Consider the following 23,963-nt stretch of genomic DNA (forward strand, 5'->3'; position numbering starts at 1 on the left):
TCATACCTTGAGTTGAATTTTGAAGTCAAAGAAATTATTGCATTTTAGGACTAATGAAAAATATGTGCAAAAAGGCAATCTTTAAAGGCAAAAGAAGTTGTGTTGTATCTAATAGGAAAAGGTGCATTCTAATAGTAGTAAAATCCAACTTTTCAAGTGTGTTTCTTCCTCTAATTACTTGAAATCACCGACTAATCAAGGTGATTAGGAGGAAAGCAGGTTGGTTAATTAATTCAACTCATGTTTCAAAACAATCTCATGTTAAGCTGAAATATAAATAGTCCAATATATATAAATATTTCAAAATGATAATAGTAATAAAATAATAATAACACATGATGCATGATTACCATCAACAGCATTTCTTGATCACAATGAGTATGCATGAACAAACCCACATAAATTGAGCAAGTTGCAGTGTACTCTACAAATTCATTTGGGTTTGTGTATTTGTTTTGTTCTGAACTTCTGAACTATACATAACGGTTTATTTCCACTGTCTTGAAAATTGAAAATAGAATAAAAATAGATGTGTAGATCCAAAATTCTATTTAAATTTTATTTTTGGAAAATATAAAACAGTTAAATTTTATTTTTTGAAAAAACCAAATATGGTGTAATTAAAAGATGAAAATGAAATAAAAGAAAATGTTGAAAAAAATATTAGGGTAAAGCAGCTAGTTCAAGAAAAGCTTAGTAGTTTAGCAAAACATATACAGAGAGATAGCCTCCATAGCTCATAAGTCAAGAAGATTAGAAACATAAATAGTTTAAACCAAGTAGAAGAGAATGGGAGACACAGAAACAGCGCCCACGTTCTCCTCCTCATATCTTACTTCTTTTCTTTATTTAATTATTAATTCTCTTTCTTTCTCTCTCACTCACGTTTCATATAATAAGATATAAACAAAGCCCTCTCTCCCTATTGACAAAATGTTATGTATTCTTCCAAGGAATAAATATATAACCTTTCTTCTCTTGTGAACCTCCATAAATACTCTTATCTCCATACCCTACTCTCTCTCTCTCTCTCTCTCTCTCTCTTCTTGTACTAACACTGCTGTCTTAATATCATCTCAGCAAGCTCTTCCTTCCGGTTAGTTTATGTGATCATGGTTCGTCTCTTCACTATCTCCAGCGAAATTCTTACTCATTTATATATATATATATATCTCAGTCGAAAACGAATTGAAAGAAATTTTTATTATCTATATAGCTAATTCTAGTTAGTAGTAATTGTTTATAACTTTTATAGGGAATTCAGAAGCCTGCATGGTTGGAAGCTCTTTACACTCAGAAATTCTTTGTGGGATGCTCTTATCATGAAAGTGCAAAGAAGAATGAAAAGAACGTTTGTTGTTTGGATTGTTGCATTAGTATTTGCCCTCATTGTGTTCCTTCTCATCGGTTTCATAGACTTCTTCAAGTTCGCCGTTATGTTTATCATGATGTTGTTAGATTGGAAGACCTTCAGAAGCTTATAGACTGCTCTAATGTTCAGGTTTGTTTCCCATGTTAGGTTAATTTTTGTGTATTTATGTTGTTTTCTTCCATAATTCAGATTACTTATGTTTCTTCTTAATTAGGCTTATACCATCAATAGTGCTAAAGTGGTGTTCATCAAGAAGAGACCTCAAAACAGGCAATTTAAAGGGTCTGGTAATTATTGCACTTCTTGTGATAGGAGTCTTCAAGAACCCTTTATCCATTGCTCTCTTGGCTGCAAGGTATGTCACTCAATTTTGATTCATTCTATTGATTTTTAGTACATAATTTAAGAGATCAATGAAACCACTCTCTGGCTCATAAATAGTTAAGTATCTGTCTCGTAATATAGAAAACCGATAATTCAAATCTTAATGTTTCATTCTTTATAAAATTGAACAAATAATTTCAATTATGATTAGGGTTTTTATGCTAAATTGCAATTAGGGTTTTTTTCTTTTTCATCATTAGCTATATAGATATCATCTATTGAAGAATAATTAATTATCGGTGATCAATTAAAAATGTTAAAAGATGAACTCAATTTATGCTTTAATTATAATTTCCTTAATTTTGTATCGTTTAACTGTTATTATAGGTGGATTTTGTCTTGAAGCACTATAAGGACCTCTCTCCATACTTAAGGAGATGTAACTCTCTAACGCTTAGTCCTGACTTCTTGATCCCTCAAGACATGGGAGAGGACGAGGTGACCAATGAGACACCTCACTCGACGATCGTAGACTCCGATGAGCCGATGAGTTGGTCGTCGGGGTCATCAGAGAACACGAGTATGGTATGCACGGAGATTGTACGGAAGAAGAGGAGTGGATTATACGTATGTGCAAGATCAGCTAATTATAAAGTTTCTGATGAGGACATGGCTACTAGCATGAGTAGAAGAAAAGGCATTCCTCATCGATCTCCTCTGTGTTAATTAGAGCTAATTCATTATTATTATTATCATTAAAAAAATCAAAATTTTAATTAGCTTAATTATAGTAATTTTTATATTTTGACTGAATCCTCAATGTTCTCTTTCTTTCTTTCTTTTAAATTTTAAGTTTAATTATATAATTAATCACTTGGTCGGGGGGTTTTGTCTTAATGGCATCACGTGATTCCCAATTCCAAGTTATGGTTTTGTACATTTTTTCCAATTTTATATGATTAAATTAATAATTCATGTCATAAAATCGAGGTCTTATTGTTCTATACTTGTACACTTCACGAAACATGTCGTACGTTTACATTATTTTCTTAATTTGCTTTGCATAGATATGCAAACATTTCTCAAATTTATAATAAATATATTTCAATGCTTCACAATTAAACACGAATGGTATCATTTTGATTTGCAAAATTGAGATGGATAATTAACCAAATTTTGAATTTTTTTTTTTTTTAAAGTCCAAAATATGAATTAAATGTATTTTTACCTAATTTGTTAATTAACAAGTCATGATGGAGGGGGTGCTTCCTTTGACTACATGCTAAAGAGACAGCAGTGCCGTAGCTCCTCGAAGAGAGAGTACAATTTCAATTTTTGACCGGTCAAAACCCTCCATGCCTGCTTAAGAGGCTAAATAAAATCACTATACATTGCATTAATCAACCCAAAAACAATGTCTATACTTTATCTTATTAATTTTATAGCACTTTTAAATTTTTTTTTTACTTATCAAACACTTCTATTTATAAAATTATATTATCTATTAAATATTTTAATTTATAAAATTATTTATTTATTAAATATTTTAATTTATAAAATTAGATTAATTTATATAGTGACAAATTGTTTAATATTAAAAAATAAAACGTGGTGTTAGCAATAGCAAGAACGAGCTATAAGCTATTAAGAAGAAGGCGTAAATAAATTAGAAGGCGGTCCACCCCATATCTGTATTTAATATTAATTTAAATTCATTAGAATTTCTGTTAAAACAAATTTCATATGTTTTTTAATTATAAAAATTTTAAACAACTAAGCATTTATACTCTCTTTCTGAACAATGTAATATGTTATTATTTTTATAAGCAAAAATATGAACCTGTAATTTATATAGGAGCAAATAATTATTTTTCCAAAGTGTTTTTGTAATTCTTTTAATGGGATCAAATGGTTCTCCGCTTGATTCCTAAAAATACTATGTTCTCTTAAACCTTTTAAAGCCGTGGAGTTCAAATTTTTGGTTTAAAATTTATCACCATGGCTTAGCAAATTGAACCGGTTCAAAATCATGAAGGTTTATTAGTAACTATAAATAGCTATCAAATAGTACACTAAAGCATAACCTAGTTGTAAATGTATATATGACCCAATAATAGATTCAGATTCAAATCACCATTCTCCCAATACTCAAAAAAAAAAAAAAAAAAAAAAAAGCCACCAAATAAATCATGTTTCCTATTAAATTGCCAATTTTTATATTTTATCAACAAAATTGGAATTTATTATAAGAAATTCAAGCTAGTTTCTTTTAAAAAAAAAAAAAAAAACACCTCATATTAATAACTTATAGAATAAAAAGGTAATAAACAATAAGGAATAACATCTCAATTTTGGAAACGAGCATACATGTAGGATACTAAACCTAGTTTCTTATTTGGTTTTTTTTTGTTATATACTTTTTTTTTATATCAAATTGTATTTTTTTTTAATAAAAATGAAAGAACTCATATTTTTGCTTATAAAAAATATTACATTTTTTATCCTAGAAATGCAATTTCATTAATGTAAAAAAAAATCATTTTATGATTAAAAAAAGCATTCCATTACGTACATTTAACAAGTCAATCTATCACAATTTTGAATATAAACAACATTATTGAAAAAACTTTAATGATTTTTTTTTTTTTTTTTTTGTGAAAAAAATCAAAATTACCCATTGAACCTATTATTTGAAAGATGGATTTTCCCATTAGAGGAAGATTTTTTTTTAATTTAAACATCATAAGATTAGTGGGGTTTGTATATACAGAGAACCATCAATTGTTTGTATAAGGAGATAGAGATCATCCATGGAATTTATAAATAATATCATAATCTTAATTTCACTATTTTATGAAAAGTAAAAGATTTCACCTCAAGTCCATTATTTTTTTATTAACTATATAAATTTAAATCACTTAATTTTGTTCAAAAATATGCTTTAAAATTATGGATTTTATTTTCAACCAAACAATGGAATGCAATATCTTCTTAATTTAACAATATACAAATTTTATATTACATATGGAATTTTGTAAAATTTATAAATTTCACCCTTTATTAATCCAAATCATCTTATAGTTTATTGCTTGAGTTCATTGTCTATTGGGCCATAACAGGCTCAACAGTCATTTAGAGAGTGATTCGACTTAGCAGAGGCTCCAAATTTAGCTTAGATATAAATCTAAAGGTATCAAACAAAAAATATATACCACCGAGCTCGTGACCTGGTAGTAAAGACGTTAATCATCCGCCTATTTGATCCAAGTTTGATCCTCTATGACACCATTCCATTATACATGATGTCTAAATATTGACTCTACTACTTAGGATCCACGGCCAACTTTGTGAGCTGCCTTAAATCGGGTGGACTGAGGACTGCAACCCTACGATCTTATACAGTAAGGAGTAGCATCTCCCATCATTGCTCAAAGGTCGGTGCCTTCTATGGGGAATGTTTTAAATTAGGATGTCAATGCCTGACCTACAGGGTTAATAACTAATATACTTAGTAGACTTTTTTTATTTTTTTTGTAGCCAAAAAAAAACAAACAATATATATGTTAAATTTCGATTTAATCAAGATTAGATATTGAGTGATGAAGAAGATTATGGATGAAGCTTTCTTAAAATTTGTATTTTCCAAGCTCATAGTCTATAACATGTCTAATTACATTTTAAGAGAACCATTTGTATGTTGAATTTTTCTAATTACATGATTTTAATATATGCTCGTTAGATAATATGAATTATATCTTAAATCATATACTAGAAAGATTAAATGTGAATATGTGCATAAAATTTGGATTATCAACCCTTTTTTTTTTCTTTTTCTTTTTCTTATACAAGATTATTAATCCATTTGAAGGTAAGTTATTTAGATGAGACTAAAAATGTGAATGAAGGTGGAGGCACCTGCCATTCAGGACCAAAAGATTTCAGTTTTAATATCCATCCTAGCATTATTTTAATTAATTGATATAATTTATGCTTTTAATAAGTTTTGTCATTAGGTTCAAAATTTATTTGTATTATGCCCTTTAATGGGCTTAATAATATATAAAACAACTCTTGCAAAAAAAAAAAAAAAAAAAAAAAAAAAAAAAAAAAAAAAGCAATCACGCTTGACCAAGCGGGCAACAAAAAGCCCGGCCTCATCCACTTTGATGGACTTGAAGAAATGGGTACCCAAATGTTATTGGGCTTTGGTTTAAGATTTGATATCACTTGCCTAGCACTAAGAAGCCTACTTAATTATCATAATTTAGGTATTGAAAAGATTCCGAAAGTTGAAAATAAATGATTAATCACTTGACTTACATAATTGGATTTATCCATGAAAATAACTAATGGATTGAACCAAATTAAGCACTCAAAATTGATCCATCATATCTGTTTAAGTCTAAGTGAAAGCTAAGTATAAATTAAATTCATTTTATAAATAAAAACCAAATTGCTAAGTTAAATTTCCCACTTAAGTCAAAATAAAATTGCTATTCCAACTAACTAAATGTTGACAATTACTATCAGATAGACCTACCATCCATCTAATGCTTTAATTTTTTTTCTTCTTCTTTATTATTAGAGAAGTTAGATAATCTACTTCCCGAAAAATATACTTGATAATGTAAATTGCAAATTACACTTCTCTAATCTACTTACACTTAATCAAACATCACACAAAAGGTATGTTATGCAAAATGAATTATTTTAGTGGTTTTTAGCTGTTTTAGTAGTGTTTAGTTGTTTTAATAGTGTTTAACTGTTAGTTGTTTAGGTAATTTTTTATAAAAACTAAAAGTTACACGTTACTTTTCATAAAATATTATCTTAATCTCTAAAAGTTAATTTAAATGCTATGTTACTCAATATTATGAAAACTAACGCAAATCAAAACGCTAAAAACTATTTAAAAAGCTATTGCAAACTAATTATGAAATTGTTGGTAGCAGATCCTTCGAGCAAAGGGAACCAATCTTTTTCAACTTTTCTCTTAAATGGGCATCTTAATCTCTTTAAACTTTCTCCTTTTGCTTTTGTTTTGATTTATTCTGATTTCCATTAACGGAATCATATGCTTAATTAAAGTTGCTATATATTTAATCAACTCATTCAATTGATTAATTCAAGTTGCTATATGTTTAACAAATTACAAGTGCTTTGCATTTGTGAAATTAATCGCTTTTCATCACTGGCCATTGGATTTGATTATTAAATTATCTCACGACAGAAATTCAAAAGATTTAGAAAAAAATAAAAATTATTGGACCAAATAATAAAACCAAAAAAGAAAAAAAAAAATCCAATCATTTTGCTTAAAGGAATCAAAATCTGAAAGCAATGCGACACATTCAGAGTCCATGATTGTAATATCATTTGTCTGCCCTACAACTATACGTTTTCCAATCAACAACTACTATATTTTCATTTATTTATTTTGTGCAATTAAAATTAAAAAACATGCAAGCCCTACAACTTTAAGCAGAATCAATTCACATGGCCAAGCCATTAGCACAAATAATAATGTAGTTAAAAAAATAATAAAATAAAATAATTAATTAGTTAAATCAGTAAAATTTAATTGCAACTATTATTAATTAAAATTAGAATTCAAAATTCCACCTCAAATCATCCGTATAAAAAATTTTATACGCCTGAATGAATTAATTAAACATAATAAATTTAATTCATTCTCTCTAAATTAAGTATATATGTAATTATTAAAATGCATGCTTTATGTATACGCTGAATATGTATATATACGGTCTCGTAGAGTATAAGACATATAATGCGTGCGAAATGATTAGTTAAACAACCAAAAATAATGCTGCCACATGGAGCGTTACTATTTATACCAACAAATTAATTGGCAAAGCCAATTTGACAATGATTATATTTTATATTTTCATAATTCAATAAAAATATATATGCTGATGAAAGTTTCATACATATGTGAAAATTTTTTTAGTTAAAGCTTTTGACTGAGACGTGTCATCCCATATTTTGTAATTTGGACAATTCAAAATTTATAATAATTAACGGTTGTGATAGAAGCGTGCATTGAATGAGTTAAACCATTAAATCAGACTAAATCATATTAAATAATTTAATTTGATTTGAAATATAACAAACCGTCTTGAAAATGAATTTATTTGGTTTTTAAAGTGTTTCTATTAGATGAAAACATAATTATTTATCCTTCTCAAAAAAAAAAAAAAATATTTATTGTAAAATTTCCCTTTATACCAAATAAACAACTTCTGAAGAGTACAGTGAATGATGGTAAAGAAACCAATAAGGCACACTTTATAACATTGGTAGGTCAAGAACACGTTGAAGAAAAATAAAAAATATTCACTTCACATAGAAGAAACACGATTAAAAAATTAATTGAAAAAGAGAAAATAAATCTAAGTCACTGTCATTTGCTGTCCTAATTTAATAATCTAATATCAAAACCATTACGTCAAAACCCAAAAAAAAAAAATGAAGAAAAAAAAAAAAAGAGAGTCCACGTTTTGCTATGAGAGCTTCAGAAGCAGAGAAATTGACAACTGGGACACACATATAATACAAAATAATTTATAAAAGATGTTGTTTAGTTAAGACAACCTTACACGTTCTTGCATGTCATTCATATAATATTTAGAAAAAATATATAAAATAAAAATTTTCAATATATAGAAAGTTAAATAAATAGCCACGGCGCTACATAAAATTCATTAAATTAATGATAATTTTTATAATAAAAAAATATAAATTCAAGATTTTTTGCCTTTATACTTTTTCAACATGTAAAGAGGCAAATTAAATTACATATCGTAAGTAATATAAAATAAATTTTTAGTATGAAATCTAATAGTTGAAATAATACAATAGATTATACAATATGTTAAATTAATAAAAAATTTTATGATCGAGAGGATTCGAAATCGAAACTTTCTATTTATTACATTATTACGTATTGAATTTAATATTATTTTTATATTAACATTAAATATTATCATAATAATTACCTTTATTTTAAAATAGAAAATTATAATCAAACAGTTAATAATGCTAACATCTAATTAGGGAGGGAGAGAGAGAGGGAATCAAAGGAGGAGAAATGGCTATATCTGAGTGGATGGTTTGTCCGTTTGTGATGATGAAATCTCCTTTCAACAACTGTCCATTTCCACTCCTTTCTCAAATGTTTTGTTGACCACTATTAAACTAATTAATCTAATTCAACTTAATTAAATTTAGGTTATGATCCATGAACTTCTCCAGAAAGTACATTACCACCCTTCATTGCTCGTCATTACAATTTCAACATAATCAATTTGACGGAGCATAAATATAAATATAAGAAATAAATGAATTAATTTTCCTTTTTGAATATAACATTAAACAAAATTTGTATTTATAAAATTGTATAAATACATTAAATTTCATGGTGCCTTAAAATTTTATATTAATATATTAAATTTATAAAATTGTATTTATTAAATATTTATAAAACAATTAGAAAAATATATAAAGTCATTGTTGAATAACATATGGTAAAAGATATAAAAATATCCCATTATAGAAATGGATGATAAAACACAGCTAACCACTCATTTCCCACAGCACTCCACGTAAAGACACGAATTGGAAATTTAAATGTCCGTACGTCAACATTAATAATAAGTTTATTTTTAATTTTCAAAATTTCAAAATCATTTCTTGCTTTGGCGTAAATTACTCACCAACCCTTGCTTTAAATCCCAATTTAGTACTATCATTTTCTTGCTAATTGCCAGTATAAAAGAAATTATTTTATTAGCTTTTAAATATGCAATGTCATTCTTATTTTGATTTCATTGTTTTTGTGATTTAGGTGTTTTTAAGTTTTAACCAACTGCTGCAATCTCTTAAGGAGAAAGCGATGATGCTCAAAATTACAAATTTACTTTATGCCCAAATTTGTAATTTTCATAGAATCCAAACATGTTGACATAGCCTCTACATTGTTATCCACATGACTATTTCATTTATTTATTTTTAAGAAAATGAATTTTTGATTTGTTAACAATAGATAAATAGCATGCATAGCTCAAAGTATCATAACATATGGATTTCTTCTTCATTTTTTTTAATGTTGTGGAAGTTATCTACAAAAATTATAAAATTGTTTTAATTTATGAATAATAAAAATAATTTTTAGAAATTTGGTTTATTCATTAAATTATTTTTATTTTATAACTTTCAAATATAAATGATAGAGGTGTTTGATTTTACTATTTTCTTCCAACTTTATTTATATTATTTTACTTTTATAAGTCAATTTTACAAATAAGTAATTAAGTTTGAATAAATTAGAGATATAAAAAATTGAGTCGGAGCTAAGCGGAGCCGAACTAGAATTATTTCGATATTAGTGAAACTCAAGTGTAGCTCTTCGATAAAAATAAATGAGCCAAATTTGAATTTGAATTCTGTTAAATCATTTCTTCTGATACAGTAAATTTATAAAATATATAATAGTATAATTTTAATCCGTTCAATTAAAAAATGATAGATTTCACATATAATAACCTAATAACAAAGGTCAATTTTAAAATATTCAAATTAATTTTTTTTTTATAAACTCAAGATACAAATTCGTCATGTATCATTTTTCTTTATTCCATGGTTAATTAAATTTTTTATCCCCTTAAATAAGTTTAAGAGCTAAATTGATATCCATTTCATTTTTTTTATTTTGTTGAATAGTTTAGTTTAATTAGGTGAATATATTAATTTTGATAATGTAATTATTTACTTTTAATTGAATGAAAAAATACATTTAAAGAAAGTTTCATCCACGCAAGGAGTTTTTCCAATTAACTCAGCAACTAGGACTCTTAAAATTCATGATCCATCGAGAGAAACGCAACAAAAACCATAGATGCAGGGAAGTGGAAACGTTAAAAGGGTGTTTGGGGCAAAAGCAAAAATGGCATTGCCGACAAGGTAATTAAATTAATCGTACTAAAATTAATTAAAATGCCATTACAAGGAAACGTAAAAAATCTCACACAAAAGTTCTGTTCACAAAAATATAGAACCCAGTAATTTATACCCGGACACATATTCACTCTCCATCTATCTCAGTGTCTCCTTCTCTCTTAAACAGTCTGAACCAGAGCATTAAGCATTGAGAAAACAAAGAAAACCAGACCAAACCAAACACCATGGTGTGGTCTAGATCAAGCACACCATTGATTCTTCTTCTTGGTTTTGTTTTGTCTCTCTTTCTCTGCACATCTTCCTCACCCACCATTGTGTCTTCTACTCAGACTGAGATTCTACGTTTTGCGGGTAGTGTTTTCTATTTTTTTTTTTTAACACATTTTTCTTTCTTCTAATTCTATTTTTCAAGAACAAAAAAAAAAAAAAAAAAAATCTGATCTTTCATCTGGGTTGTTGTGATTGCAGAGGTTGGTGAAAGTGAGAATGGAATAGTGGCGCCATGGGAAACGAGGAGGCATCTTGATGAAGAGACCTCAAACTCAACTCTGATACTGGCAGCGAAGAGAACAAGAAGGAGAGATCCTTTGGATAACCTTAAGCGATATACTGGTGGTTATAATATCAGCAATGACCATTACTGGGCTGTGAGTTATCTTTTTCTTTCTCTCTTTCTTTTTTTTTTTTTTTTTATATAATCTAATAATTCATGTTATAATCTGGGTTTGTCATGTATAATTTGTTTGTACCAAAAAACAAAAAAAAGAGAATAGTGGGTTACTAATTGGGTATTTGTTCATGCAATTATTCAATTCTTTGTGCTAATTATCATCTAAATTATGCAGTCTGTGGCTTTAACGGCTGCTCCCTTCTTTGTCATTGCTGGAGTTTGGTTTGTGCTGTTTGGACTGTCTCTGGCATTTATCTGTCTCTGTTATTGCTGTTGTCGAAGAGAACCTTATGGCTATTCGCGAATATGTTATGCCCTTTCCGTCATTTTCCTTATTCTCTTTACAATTTCTGCAATGTAATCATCTTTTTCCCTCTTTGTCAAATGTCAATATTCCAACATGTTTATTTCAATTAGAAAAAAAAAAGGGTAGTCTTTAGTCATCCTAAATGTTATGCTTTGCAATTTCAGCGTAGGATGTGTGGTTCTCTACAAGGGCCAACAGAAGTTTCATAGTATTACAACACACACATTGGAGTATGTTGTGAGCCAGGCAAACGTTACTGCTGAAAACCTCAGGAATGTGTCAGATTATCTTGCTGCAGCAAGAAGTGTTTCTGTGGATAATATTTTTCTACCAGGAAATGTCCGGAACAGCATTGATAACATTGAAAAACAGATCAATTCATCCAGTACCACCCTTTCCAGTCGTACACAGGATAATTCTGAGGATATACAACATGGTTTGGATAGCATGTACAGCAAAAGTCTCCCTCTCTATTTTTTCCCAAAAACAAAATGTTGTTTATAATCATTGTGTTAACCTTGTTGTGTTAACCTTGTTGCCATCGATTGCAGGAGACTGGCTCTTATCATCCTTGCTGCTGTTATGCTTGGTTTGGCATTTCTTGGATTTTGTAAGTTTGTTTCTTCATCAAAGTTTTGAGTTTTCAGTTATTTAATATTTTACAACTTGATATATATTCTTATGATATTAAAATGATGACATTTGTTGCAGTATTTTCAATTTTGGGAATGCAGTGTCTTGTATACTTGTGAGTGACAGTATCTTTTACTGTTTTTTCTGTTCATCAATAAACTCCAAAACAAGTGTACTTTCATAAGTTGAAATTGCTTTATGCTAAAGTTCCATTCTTGATTGCAGCTTGGTGATCCTTGGGTGGATTCTTGTCGCGGGAACATTTATTTTGTGTGGTGTATTTCTACTTGTCCATAAGTAAGTAATCACAGTGAATTGGTCTTGCGCAAAAAGAAAATCATTTTTATATATTGTACCACTTTTAGGTGTGTTGATATTAGAAAGATGGATTTTAGTTCAAATATCTTGATCTTAAGGTCAACCAAACTCATCCGTCTGTATCATTTTCATACTTAGAGTTTTTGGTCCATGAGTAGCATAAATGGGATGAAATAGTTATGGATTTGCACTGTCCCTAGTTTGTGTCCCTCTAATGTGTGAAATTTTAAGTTCACTAAAAAATAAAGACTTGCAAAACATTTACTTTCAATAGCTTTATTCCAATTAGATTAAAATAAGCCCATCTCACTCACCTATTTATTATTGAAGCTGCTATGATCTATAAATAAAAGGCTATACAGATCAACTAACGATCTATGCCATACGAAAGTTTGAGCCTTCGAAATGTAAAAGGATGTAGAAGAATGTGGCAGTTTAAAAGTTTCAGACTTGGAAATGTAAAAGGTGTTAAAGAGTGTGGCAGTTAACTTAAATTGAATACCAAACCAATGTTTCTTTTGCCACATATATTGTTACTAAACTAAACATAATTGTTTATTTGTATATGCTAGTGTGGTTGCAGATACCTGTGTTGCAATGGATGAGTGGGTTCTGAACCCCACTGCCAAAACAGCCATGGATGATATAATTCCTTGTGTCGACAATGCAACTGCTCAAGCAACCTTGCGACAAACCAAGGAAGTGACTTATCAACTTGTCAACGTGGTTGATGGCATCATAAAAAATGTATCCAACAGAAATTTCCCTCCTCAAATAGGACCTCCTTTATTTTACAATCAGTCCGGTCCACTGATGCCTGGTCTTTGCAACCCATTTAATTCTGATTTCACAGACCGGCAGTGTGTTGCTGGTGAAGTGGATTTGAGCAATGCCACTGAGGTAATAGCTATGATTATGGTCTATGGAATATAAATAGAAATCAAGCATTTGATATATATGTGTTGGAATTATTGAAGCTTAAAAGTCCATCTCCTTATCTTTTTGGTTTAAGTTTTAGTTCCTGGTCATTTTTACTTTAGCTTTTGTTTTTTACTCTGGCTTCCACAATTTTCATATTTCCTGTGGTTGAAGTTTAAATTGTTATATGTAAAATGTGGAAAAGTAACCCTCAGTTCTGTTTTCCGTTTCAAATAGGTATGGAAGAGTTATACCTGTGATGTTTCATCATCTGGAAGTTGTATAACACCCGGTCGAGTGACTCCCGATCTGTATAACCAAATGGCATCTGCAGTAAACTTGAGCTACGGGTTGTATCATTATGGTCCTTTCTTGGTTAATTTGGAAGACTGCACTTTTGTTCGACAGACATTAACCGTCATCAGCAGCAAATATTGTCCAAAGTTGAGGCGATATAGTGAATGGATCTACGTTGGGCTAGTATTGGTTTCTGCTGCTGTAATGCTGTCATTGATCTTCTGGGTAATCTATGCAAGAGAGCGAAGGCATCGTGTATACACTAAGCAATTCATGTCCAGAGGCCTGGAACACCAAGCGAAGACCTCATAGACCGATAGACATGTCCTAAATTATTAGGTTTCTTACCTCTTATCTTGTGTATATCTTTGGTAACATGTATTGCTAATATTTTTGAACTTTGTACATTATTTTAGTCCTCCTTAGGCTTGGGTATTCCTTAGGATAACTCTCTATGAGATAGAAATGGTGTGTTACATCCCCTGTATTAAAATATTATTTGCTCATCTTCTGCTATTCCTATGCTATTTCATCTGATTTTTTTTGGTGTTTTTGCTATAACAAGATCTGCATTTGATTTTTTTTTTCCTTGGAAATTCTATTTTTATTTTCTGATTTCACGCATTGACTTGTATGGATAAAGTAGATGCCTTCATTTCCAGTTGAAACTAGAAAAAGCTGTGCTGAAATATGACCTGAAAAGTTTCAGGTAGAAGAATAGCTTGCAGCCATTTTCAGAATATTTAGAGCAGGGGTTAATATGAATTGAGTCGGCTTGTGAGCTGTTCGAGCTTGCTTTAAAAAAAGCTCTAAAGTAGTTTGATAATGTTAAGCTCAAATCAAGTTCGAATTTGAGCCTCGAATATTCGCTGAATTTCAGCTCAAAAGTTTTTAAATTAAATTTGAGCTTTCAAGTCGAGCGAGCATAAAATTTTTTAACTTGTTGAGTTTTCAGTCGAGCTTTGAGCCTGATAGGTATCAGCTCGGCTAGAGTAGTTGAACTTAGTTGCATAGCCTCCGAAATTTTTGCACGTTTGCGGATGTGGGAGCTGCATGATGTAATTATTGGCATTGTATGGAAGATTTTTTGCAGCATGAGCTGAGAAAGAGGCTCATCTCTCGGCTACTGAACAGCAATGGGCTTCGGAATTGCAAATTACGACCCACGCCGAATATGGGTCTGCTCTGAGCAACTTTAAAGCTGTGATCATTACGTTTAGAAGATAAGTTACCTAATCGTGTAAATTTAAGCAAAGCCATAACTGCTATGCTTTGCTTGCTGAGACGTAAAGACATTATAAGCTTACTTAAGCACTGCAAAAATTCATACCCAACTGGATACTGAACTAACGTTTGTTTTTGTTTCTTTTTCTTTCTTTCCAATATTGAGTATTTATGCATGTTTACAAAATCTATCTAATATAGTAAAAAATATTTTTATTTTCTAGTGTGAATGAGTGAAACTATGTTTGATTTAATTTGTACAAGAAATTTAATTTTTATTAATAATACTTCCTCAGCTTAAAATTTTAATTTTTAAATTATGGTCCGTTATTTTTTAAAAAAAAAGTGTAATATGCATCTTTTTCCAAAAATACATTATTATTAATTAAACAAAGTAATTATTGTTTTTTTTTGAAGAGAAACAAAGTAATTATTGTTGATACCTATATTAGTCATTTCTATAATATTGGGTTATGGACCATTAAAATTTAATATAAAAATATATAAAACAATTAATTAAATTATGATTTAACCATGTTAATTATATCTTTTTAATTTTTATAAAAGTCAAATTAAGTTCATTATTATGATAGGACAGAAAAGTAAGAGAAACATTTTTTAGTGTAAACGACTAAATGGACAAAAAAGACTATAATGTCCTTCAAGAATGTTAAGTAGTTTTGATATTGCTAATGTTATCCAGAGTCGAAATTGTAAATATACCTTTATTGTGTCTGATATATAACTTGTTCGTTTAGCAGCTCTGAATTGAATTATGTGATTAAATATGGAAGTAAATACTTAATTTTATTTTCATTCTATTACCACTGGCACTGCTTTCATAGTAAGTCATGAACAGAATTTCCGAAACCGGTTCAATACCTTTTTTTTTTTTTTTTCAGAGGAGTTCAATACCAAATTTATACATTAGAAACGTGAAATGGAGTTTGGTAAGGTGTCGTTATCATTATCTGTAATTGAAATTCGTGTCTTGTGGTTATTGCAGTTTTAGACTTTCAGTACGTGTCTAATCTTAGCTGAAGTTTAAACTAAATAAGGATTAACTGTTAATTAAGGAATGACCGTTTGAAATTTAAATCAGAATTTATCCAATGGAAGAAGCTGAAGCTGAAGCTGTGTTGGTGCTGGGCCTAATCAACACTTATATTGCCACATATATCACCTGCCGACCCGAAGCTACCAATTTTGGTATAGTGTACCACATGCCCTCTTACTGTTTGCGCCACCCTGCCCTAGGCATGGCACCGGTTCGGTTCGAATCGGAATTGAATCGTACTGTAGATGAATTAGAATCGGACCAAAATCGGTGGTTCAATGGCCTGTTAAGATTCATGCGAATATTAAAATATGAACCGGAACCTGCGGTTTCGGTCCGATTTGAACCCAAAATTTTTTATTTTTATTTTCAAAATGATAATCACTTTATATATTTCTAAAAGTCTCAATATATTATATTATATGATATACTTTACTTAAGATTTTTTTTTAAAAAAAAATACACTTTACTTCAAAAGTTAAAAATCTAAAAAGTAAAATAGTAAAAAAAAAAAGAGAAATATTTAGTCTAAATTTATATTATTTTTAACTTTTTTCCTTTTTAAATTGTTTGCTAAGTTTAAAATTACATTCTTTTGAAGCATTTTTCAAAATTTTCATATAATTTATTTAATTAATAATATTTAAACAAAATAAAGTGATAATTTATTTGATTATTTTGTAAAATTAATTAATTTTATTCCCATATAAGTATAAGCATTTTAACATTTATTTAAAATAAAATTTATCAATATTTTTAAACTCATATTAATATGTACGAAATAAAGATGTAACATTAAAATCGATTTAAAAAAAAAATATATATCACCAGAAACCGTGAAGGGAAACTGCGCCGAAATTGGAACCGGACCGGAATCGGCAGTTCAAGGATCGGTTCAGGTTCAACATTTTAAAAAATTTGAAACGTTGTTTCTCTGAACCAGAACCGACTGTTCAATGAACCAGCCATGCCTACCCTGCCCCATAAAACTATTTTCACTATTTTTTTTATTTTGTTTTAGGAGTAATATTAGAACGTATAATCTCGAATTTTTTTCAGTTACATTTACATATTCTTATCTTACGATTTGGATCTTAAAATAAGCTTATATGTACTAAAATTAAACTATTTTTTGGAACAATCTTAAAAATACATTTTTTTCACCTGAATCAAACCGAATGAACTGGTCTGATTTTGAAAACATCATTCCTTATTGGTTCGATTGATTCAGTTGACGTAAAAGAAACAAATTAATTGACACCTAAAAGACTTTATTGCCCATCTAGATATATCGTTAACCAAAATAACCACAAATCATACTAATATTACAATATGAACCAATTGACTGAAGCCAATCAAAGGTCATTGAGGTCCAAGAGGGGGTATAAAATAGCCCACAAATCCCTACCTTCCCTTTAGTTTGGCGGAAAAGAAACAGAACCAGAGCAGATTATAGATGCAATAATTTTCTATGTATGGCATCAAAAAATGCATCTTCTAAAAATACACGACAAGCAAGGACATGCCTTTGCTCACCCACCACACACCCTGGATCATTCAGATGCAGCCTCCATAGATCAGCTCTACGTCTCTCTTCTTCTACCAAATGGGATTTGGCTGTTCTTGCTAAAGCAAATTCATTCAAAGCTTTTCTGCTGCAAATTATTAAGCCATCGAATCATCATCTTCAAAGGAGGAGAAATTTCAAGCCTAAACCTTCCAGGTTTTGCTTAATGAATACTAATCGAGATGGGGTTGCTGTTTCTTGATTTTATCAAATAATTATTTGTTTTTAATCTTGAATATCAGGGGAGGAGTATGTAGATATTACCGATATGTATATAAAAGATTTGATTTTTTTTTTTTTTTAATTTTCACTTTGTTAGTATTTTGTAATTTGTGGTCTCAGATGTCAATTGCCAATTTTAGAATAAATTGATGCTATGAGATCCAGAAGATTATGAATATAGTGAAGCAGTTAGAATATATCTGCAATTGAATTACAGTTTCTGGTCTTCGGGGTTATGTAAGATCTAATAACTAAATGTCAATGGTGATATATTTTCTTTTCTTTAATAATTACAGAATGTTTGAACATTTGATGACTGAGATGGGTTTTTGAACATTTCCAATATTTGAGGATTTTTTAGAAGATCCATTGACAATAACATGGGATTGAAGAATTGATTATTGGTTTGTTCATATCTGGAAGTGATGATACAACAGTGACAATACATTTTCTGAGCAACAATTTCACAATATAAAAATAAAATAGTAAAGGGGAAATTCAATAAAATAATAGAAAGTGCATTCAATAAATTTTCGTTTTAAAAAAAATGGGTTCTGAATTTGAAGTCTTTACTGTTATACTATGAAAACAAACTCAATTACTTAAACATTATGATTTATTCATCGATTGAACATATAGTGTCTATTAATAACACTGAAATCCTTGCCAAAATTGGAGATTATCATAAAAATAATGTTGTTTTAAAAGTTATTTATCAAAGTAATACGTTTTTTTAGTATAATGAAATCTGTGGAACCAATTTAGTAAAAAATGTAAATCCACACACCTCCAAAATAGCTTGAGTCCTCCAACTTGAGTGCCGGCAAGCCTGCTAACAGATTCAATGATAATTGCAAAAAAAAAAAAAAAAAAAAAAAAAAAAAAAATCTGATGGAATCTATAAAAATTATTCATCAGGCTCTGGAAGGAATTCTTGGAGGCTCTATGAAAATTTAGAAACCCGATATTTTAATAAAGAAGGGGATTCAAAGTGGAACAATTTCGAATATAAAATCATTAGTAAAAATCTACTGAATCGGTCACTTAAGTTGGAGGATCGGAGGTTTTTTGTTATTCTCCCAATATGTTTGGTTATTTGGTAGATTCAAGGTTAACAAATTGATTCCATAAATTTCATTATTCTTCGAATAATTTCAAAATACTTATTATATTAATAAATAGTTTTCAAAATAACTATTTATGCCTCAATTTTTAAAGAATTTTGGAAACTTAATAGAGATAAGCGTACCATACAAAATTGGAATTCAGCTCATCCGTAATACCTATACTAATTCACAAAGAAGCAACTGATAGGTATCATTTTTACAATATTTTTAATATAGTTTTTATTTGAAATTTTAGTAAATTTTATCACTTTAATCAATTTTTACTTCGTTTTAATTATAATTTTGTTCAAAACTTCATTGAATCATAATCCACTTGATCTTAAAGAAATTTGCAGGGTTTTAGCACAGAAAAAAGTATTATAAAGCAAAACACTCAGGCTCTAGCACGCCTAGCCCGTGCACCATTAGCACGCCCACGCCCGTGCTAAACTTAAGGGAAATCAAGTGGAGACTCAGACTCTAGCACGGCTAGCCCGTGCTATTTGGCACGCCCGTGCCTAAAAGGACCTCAGGGCGTGCTTGCCTACCACGCCCGTGATGCAATTTATCTTAGAAAGTCAGAGCCTAGCACGTCCTGCCCGTGCTATGGAGCACGCCCATGCCACAAGTACTCCTCTGAGCGTGTTGTAGAGCACGGCCCGTGCTGAATCATTTATAGACTCAGACTCTAGCACGCCCAAGCCGTGCTATCTGGCACGCTCGTGCTACGAAGGCAAAGTTGTCTTAAATAAAAAACGCAAGCCAGTCTTTTTAACGTACATGGGGCCACCTCAGATATTTTCCTGACGTGCAAAACAAGATCTAAGCCTATTTAAGAACAGAGAAGAATCCTAACTAAGAAGAAATTCAAAGCCTAAACAGTTTATGATCTCCAAAGAAGATTTCGTACTTAATAAGGATTCTATTTCCTAAACGGAGTCAGATTTTCTCCCAGGAGGTCTATATAAAGAGAGGAACCATTCATAGTAGAGCGATCTCGAGTTCTAGTATTTTTCTAAATAGTTCTCTCTCTCACAAAGATTTCAAGCATTTAAGATTTGCGCCAAGATTCAAGGAAACCATCCACTATTTGTTGTTTAGTTTTTATTTATAAACTCTTAATCTTATTTTTTCTTTTCATTATTCATTATTGATTATGAAGTTTTATTCAAGTATTATTGAGTTTTATTTAATTACTATGTCAAACTAAAACTCTCATACTAGGGATTTGATGTAGCTTAATTTGATTCCAATTTATAATATTAGATTTGTTTTTCCTTGTTCATGATATAATTTATTATCGAACTTAATGCTTCTAGGCAGAGTTTCTCCCCTGGATTGATTTATTTCATTAATCACTATCGGGAGATGGGTTTTTGATATGAAAAAGGTAATAAATTACATGAGAATAATAACTTGATGCGGGAGCTATATGGTTTTACTCATAGGGGGGTTTGTTGGATTTAATTTTCTATTGTGGGCTTAATATGTAAAATTAAATATGTACAGCAGTCCAATTGTAAAGTCAATTTCAAATGTGGTCTTGATTGTGAATAATTGACTATTGAGGTATCAACTAATTATAGATATTAAGTGTAGAGATCATTATATAATTCCTATTTCGTTAAAGGACCGAAATAGGAATTGTACTAACCCTACAGGTATATAAAGGTCGTGGTCCCCAGAGGAGTTGAATACGATTCAGTTTTACGTTCCTTTCGTACTGCTTCCGCAAAATCGATTCTTCAATTCTCTGGAAGGCTGCAAACCTAATTCTACACATCAAGATCGACGAACAACGATGTCAGGTACGCAACCTTTTTCTTATTCAATCTATTTTGTTGAATCTAGTGATTTGCACGATCTAGGTTATTGTGGAATTATTTGAGATTAATTCTTAACAAGTTGTATCAGAGCCTTGTGCATAATTGCTAGATTTTAGATTGATTTTCGTATGTTTTTATTTGTTTACCCTACTGTTTACGGATTGAGGGTTTTGTCTAATAAAAAAAAAAAAAAAAATTTGTTCTCACTGTTCTTCGGATTCCCCAAGAACAGGTAAGAGGTTTTGAACTAACGCCATTGACGATTAATTGTTCGTTTGATTTTTTTTTTTTTTTTTTTTTGCTGGCCAGATTTTGTTAAAAAAAAAAAAAAAAGTCAAGTCGGCGGCGGACCTCTCTAATCGTTTTTTTGGTTTTTAGGTTAGGGCTGGAAAATTTCAGATTAGTCCCTGGAAAATTTCAGATTAGGTCCCTAATTTTTGTTTTTTCATACTAGGTCCCTAATTTTCTGTTTATTTCGTATTAGGCTCCTAATTTTCTGTAACTTCAGATTAGGCCCCTAATTTTCTGTAACTTCAGATTAGGCCCCTAATTTCCTGTTTTCTTTCGTCTAGACCCATGGATATATATTTAATTAAATTAGATCCCCGAACTTTATTTATTCAAATTTATTTAGTCCAATTTTATAACTTAGTCTCTAATTTAGTGACTTAAAGACTAGATTATAATTTTTTTTAGGCTAAATAATTTTAGATTATTAAATATTTAGACAATCAATTCATTTAATTGCAATTGTTTTGTTTTAATTACAATTAAATGAATTAATTTGTCGACTTGAGATTAAAATTTGGAGTGATTAAGTCTCTATTGTGTTTGATATTTGTTAAAATAAATTGATTTGATCAATAAGTCACCAAAGTGACCTCTATTGCTTGAATTGATTTATTTTAGAATATTAGACAGGTGTATTAGAATTCGTTGCGGATAGTTAATCGGCCCAAAGGAAGGTTGCTATCTGGCTGAGTTTTGAATACATGTTTGGCAATAAATATGTGATAATTGTTTGATTATTTTCCATGACAATGATATATCGGCCCAAAGGAAGATTTATTATTTGTCAGGACTATGTTATCAATATTTGATTGCTGCATTGAGATACTAATTACAAGTTAATGTTTTACATCCAAAGATGAGAATATTAATGTTGTGTCTGTATCTTATTTCCATTTTTTAATCTCTACTTATGTGAATTGTTTCATTTGTGGATTGTGAGCTTATACTTATCTATTTGTTTATTTTCTCTAATGTCAGCTAACATGTCATTTAATCCTGATTGTGTCCCTAAACTTGAGGGATCAAATTTTGAGTCTTGGAAATCAGATATTATGATCTTTCTGGGCTGTATGGATTTGGATCTTGCATTCAGGATGGACGAACCTGCTCCTCTTACTGATACGAGCACTGATGTTCAAAGGGTTCAGTATGAGAAGTGGGAGCATTCTAATCGCTTAGGTCTAATGATCATGCAGAAAGGAGTCCCAGAACATGTTCGAGACTCTGTCTCAGCTGAAAAGAACAATGCTCAAAACTATCTTGCCGAGCTGGAGAGGGCTTATGTCAAGAATGACAAAGCCGAAGTGGGAACACTTTTAGGAAAATTAACCTCCATGAAGTTTGCTGGCAATGGTGGTGTTTGGGAGCATATTCTTAGCATGTCTCAGATTGCAAAGAGACTGAAGGCGCTGGGTATGGCTTTACCAGATGACCTTTTAGTCCATTTGGTTATGAATTCTCTTCCTTCTCAGTATGGACAAATTAGGACTTCCTATAATTGTCAGCCGAATAAATGGACTCTTAACGAGCTCATTTCTCATTGTGTTGATGAGGAGGAAAAGATGAATTCTAACAAAAGAGAGAGTGCACATTTTGTTTCTTCAGCTGGGAAGGGTAAGAACAAGAAAAGAAAGAGGCCTTCTGCAAAGCCTGTTGAAAAGGCTATTGAGAAACCTGCTGCTGCTACTGCTGTAGATCCAGTACAAAAGAAGCCTTATGTGCCAAAATGCTTCTTTTGTGGAAAGACGGATCACTTGAGAAAGGACTGTCCTAAATTTGCTATTTGGCTTGCAAAGAAGGGTAAGTACCTTGTTTTAGTCTGTTGTGAAGTTAATTTAACTTCAGCTCCTAAAAACACTTATTGGATGGATTCTGGTGCTACCGCTCATATAAGTGTTTCATTGCAGGGCTGCCTCAACTACAGAAAGCCAACTGACGGTGAAAGATACGTCTATGTGGGAAATGGCGATCTGGTTGAAGTAGAGGCAATTGGACATTTTAGATTATGTTTAAGTACTGGCTATTTTTTGGATCTTATAGATACTTTTGTTATTCCCTCTTTTAGAAGGAATTTGATTTCTGTTTCCTTTTTGGACAAATCTGGTTTTCATTGTTCTTTTGGAGACAGTATATTCACTTTATCTATGAATTCAAAAGTTTTGGGTACTGATTGCTTGAATGAATGTGATAATCTATATATGTTAGACATTGATACTAGTTATCATGAATCCCTGCATGTTACTACAAGAGGTACCAAAAGAAAGTTGAATATTGATAACTCAGCTGTACTTTGGCATAGACGTTTGGGTCATGTATCCAAATCAAGAATTGAGCGTCTTGTTTCTGATGGTATCTTAGATACACTTGATTACACAGGTTTGGATTCTTGTATTGAGTGTATTAAAGGAAAACAGACTAAACAAAAGAGACTAGGTGTCATTCGGTCACCCAATGTTTTAGAACTGATTCATACAGATATTTGCGGTCCATTCCATATTGCAGCTAGAAATGGCCAAAGATATTTTATATCATTCATTGATGACTATTCTCGTTATGGTTACTTATATCTCATTCATGAAAAATCTGAGTCTTTGGACGTGTTCAAATCTTATAAAGCCGAAGTTGAAAATCAACTAGGAAAGAAGATTAAATCTGTTCGATCTGACCGTGGTGGTGAATATTATGGTAAATATGACGGTTCAGGCGAACAACGTCCAGGACCTTTTGCGCTTTTCCTACAGGAATGTGGAATTGTCCCTCAATATACAATGCCTGGTACACCCAGCATGAATGGTGTATCTGAGAGACGTAATAGGACTCTTATGGATATGGTAAGGAGTATGATTAGTCATTCT

The 23,963-nt window shown here is 30.4% G+C and overlaps 3 protein-coding genes across 3 annotated transcripts; all 3 read left to right on the forward strand.

Moving 5' to 3' along the window:
- Positions 1 to 912: 912 nt before the first annotated feature.
- LOC105641232 (PLATZ transcription factor family protein) lies at positions 913 to 2,599 on the forward strand. The gene is made up of 4 exons (XM_020682171.3): positions 913 to 1,115; positions 1,256 to 1,501; positions 1,587 to 1,727; positions 2,084 to 2,599. The coding sequence occupies exons 1-4, from the start codon at positions 1,113 to 1,115 to the stop codon at positions 2,420 to 2,422; spliced, it is 729 nt and encodes a 242-aa protein (XP_020537830.1). The 5' UTR covers positions 913 to 1,112; the 3' UTR covers positions 2,423 to 2,599.
- An 8,171-nt stretch (positions 2,600 to 10,770) lies between these two features.
- On the forward strand, positions 10,771 to 14,352 carry LOC105641234 (plasma membrane fusion protein). The gene is made up of 9 exons (XM_012225738.4): positions 10,771 to 11,023; positions 11,141 to 11,319; positions 11,518 to 11,699; positions 11,814 to 12,098; positions 12,201 to 12,259; positions 12,361 to 12,397; positions 12,508 to 12,579; positions 13,173 to 13,500; positions 13,756 to 14,352. Exons 1-9 carry the CDS (start codon positions 10,897 to 10,899, stop codon positions 14,125 to 14,127), a joined length of 1,641 nt encoding a protein of 546 aa, XP_012081128.1. The 5' UTR covers positions 10,771 to 10,896; the 3' UTR covers positions 14,128 to 14,352.
- Positions 14,353 to 22,289: 7,937 nt separating this feature from the next.
- Positions 22,290 to 23,274, forward strand: LOC149494087 (uncharacterized). Its single transcript, XM_089725178.1, has 2 exons — positions 22,290 to 22,908; positions 23,016 to 23,274. Exons 1-2 carry the CDS (start codon positions 22,293 to 22,295, stop codon positions 23,042 to 23,044), a joined length of 645 nt encoding a protein of 214 aa, XP_089581304.1. The 5' UTR covers positions 22,290 to 22,292; the 3' UTR covers positions 23,045 to 23,274.
- Positions 23,275 to 23,963: the final 689 nt, after the last annotated feature.

This window comes from Jatropha curcas, chromosome 8 (assembly GCF_041381405.1).
Source record: "Jatropha curcas cultivar XTBG-Jc1 chromosome 8, XTBG_Jcur_1.0, whole genome shotgun sequence".
NCBI classification, from domain to species: Eukaryota; Viridiplantae; Streptophyta; class Magnoliopsida; order Malpighiales; family Euphorbiaceae; genus Jatropha; species Jatropha curcas.

Excerpts from the sequence above, each read along its gene's own strand:
- LOC105641232 (XM_020682171.3), top strand. Across the intron at positions 1,502-1,586 it reads TAGACTGCTCTAATGTTCAG|GCTTATACCATCAATAGTGC; the intron begins GTTTGTTTCCCA and ends CTTCTTAATTAG. Across the intron at positions 1,728-2,083 it reads ATTGCTCTCTTGGCTGCAAG|GTGGATTTTGTCTTGAAGCA; the intron begins GTATGTCACTCA and ends CTGTTATTATAG.
- LOC105641234 (XM_012225738.4), top strand. The coding sequence starts at position 10,897 with ATGGTGTGGTCTAGATCAAGCACACCATTGATTCTTCTTCTTGGTTTT. Across the intron at positions 11,024-11,140 it reads TGAGATTCTACGTTTTGCGG|AGGTTGGTGAAAGTGAGAAT; the intron begins GTAGTGTTTTCT and ends TTGTGATTGCAG. Across the intron at positions 12,398-12,507 it reads ATGCAGTGTCTTGTATACTT|CTTGGTGATCCTTGGGTGGA; the intron begins GTGAGTGACAGT and ends TCTTGATTGCAG.
- LOC149494087 (XM_089725178.1), top strand. The coding sequence starts at position 22,293 with ATGATCATGCAGAAAGGAGTCCCAGAACATGTTCGAGACTCTGTCTCA. Across the intron at positions 22,909-23,015 it reads TATTTGGCTTGCAAAGAAGG|GGCTGCCTCAACTACAGAAA; the intron begins GTAAGTACCTTG and ends GTTTCATTGCAG.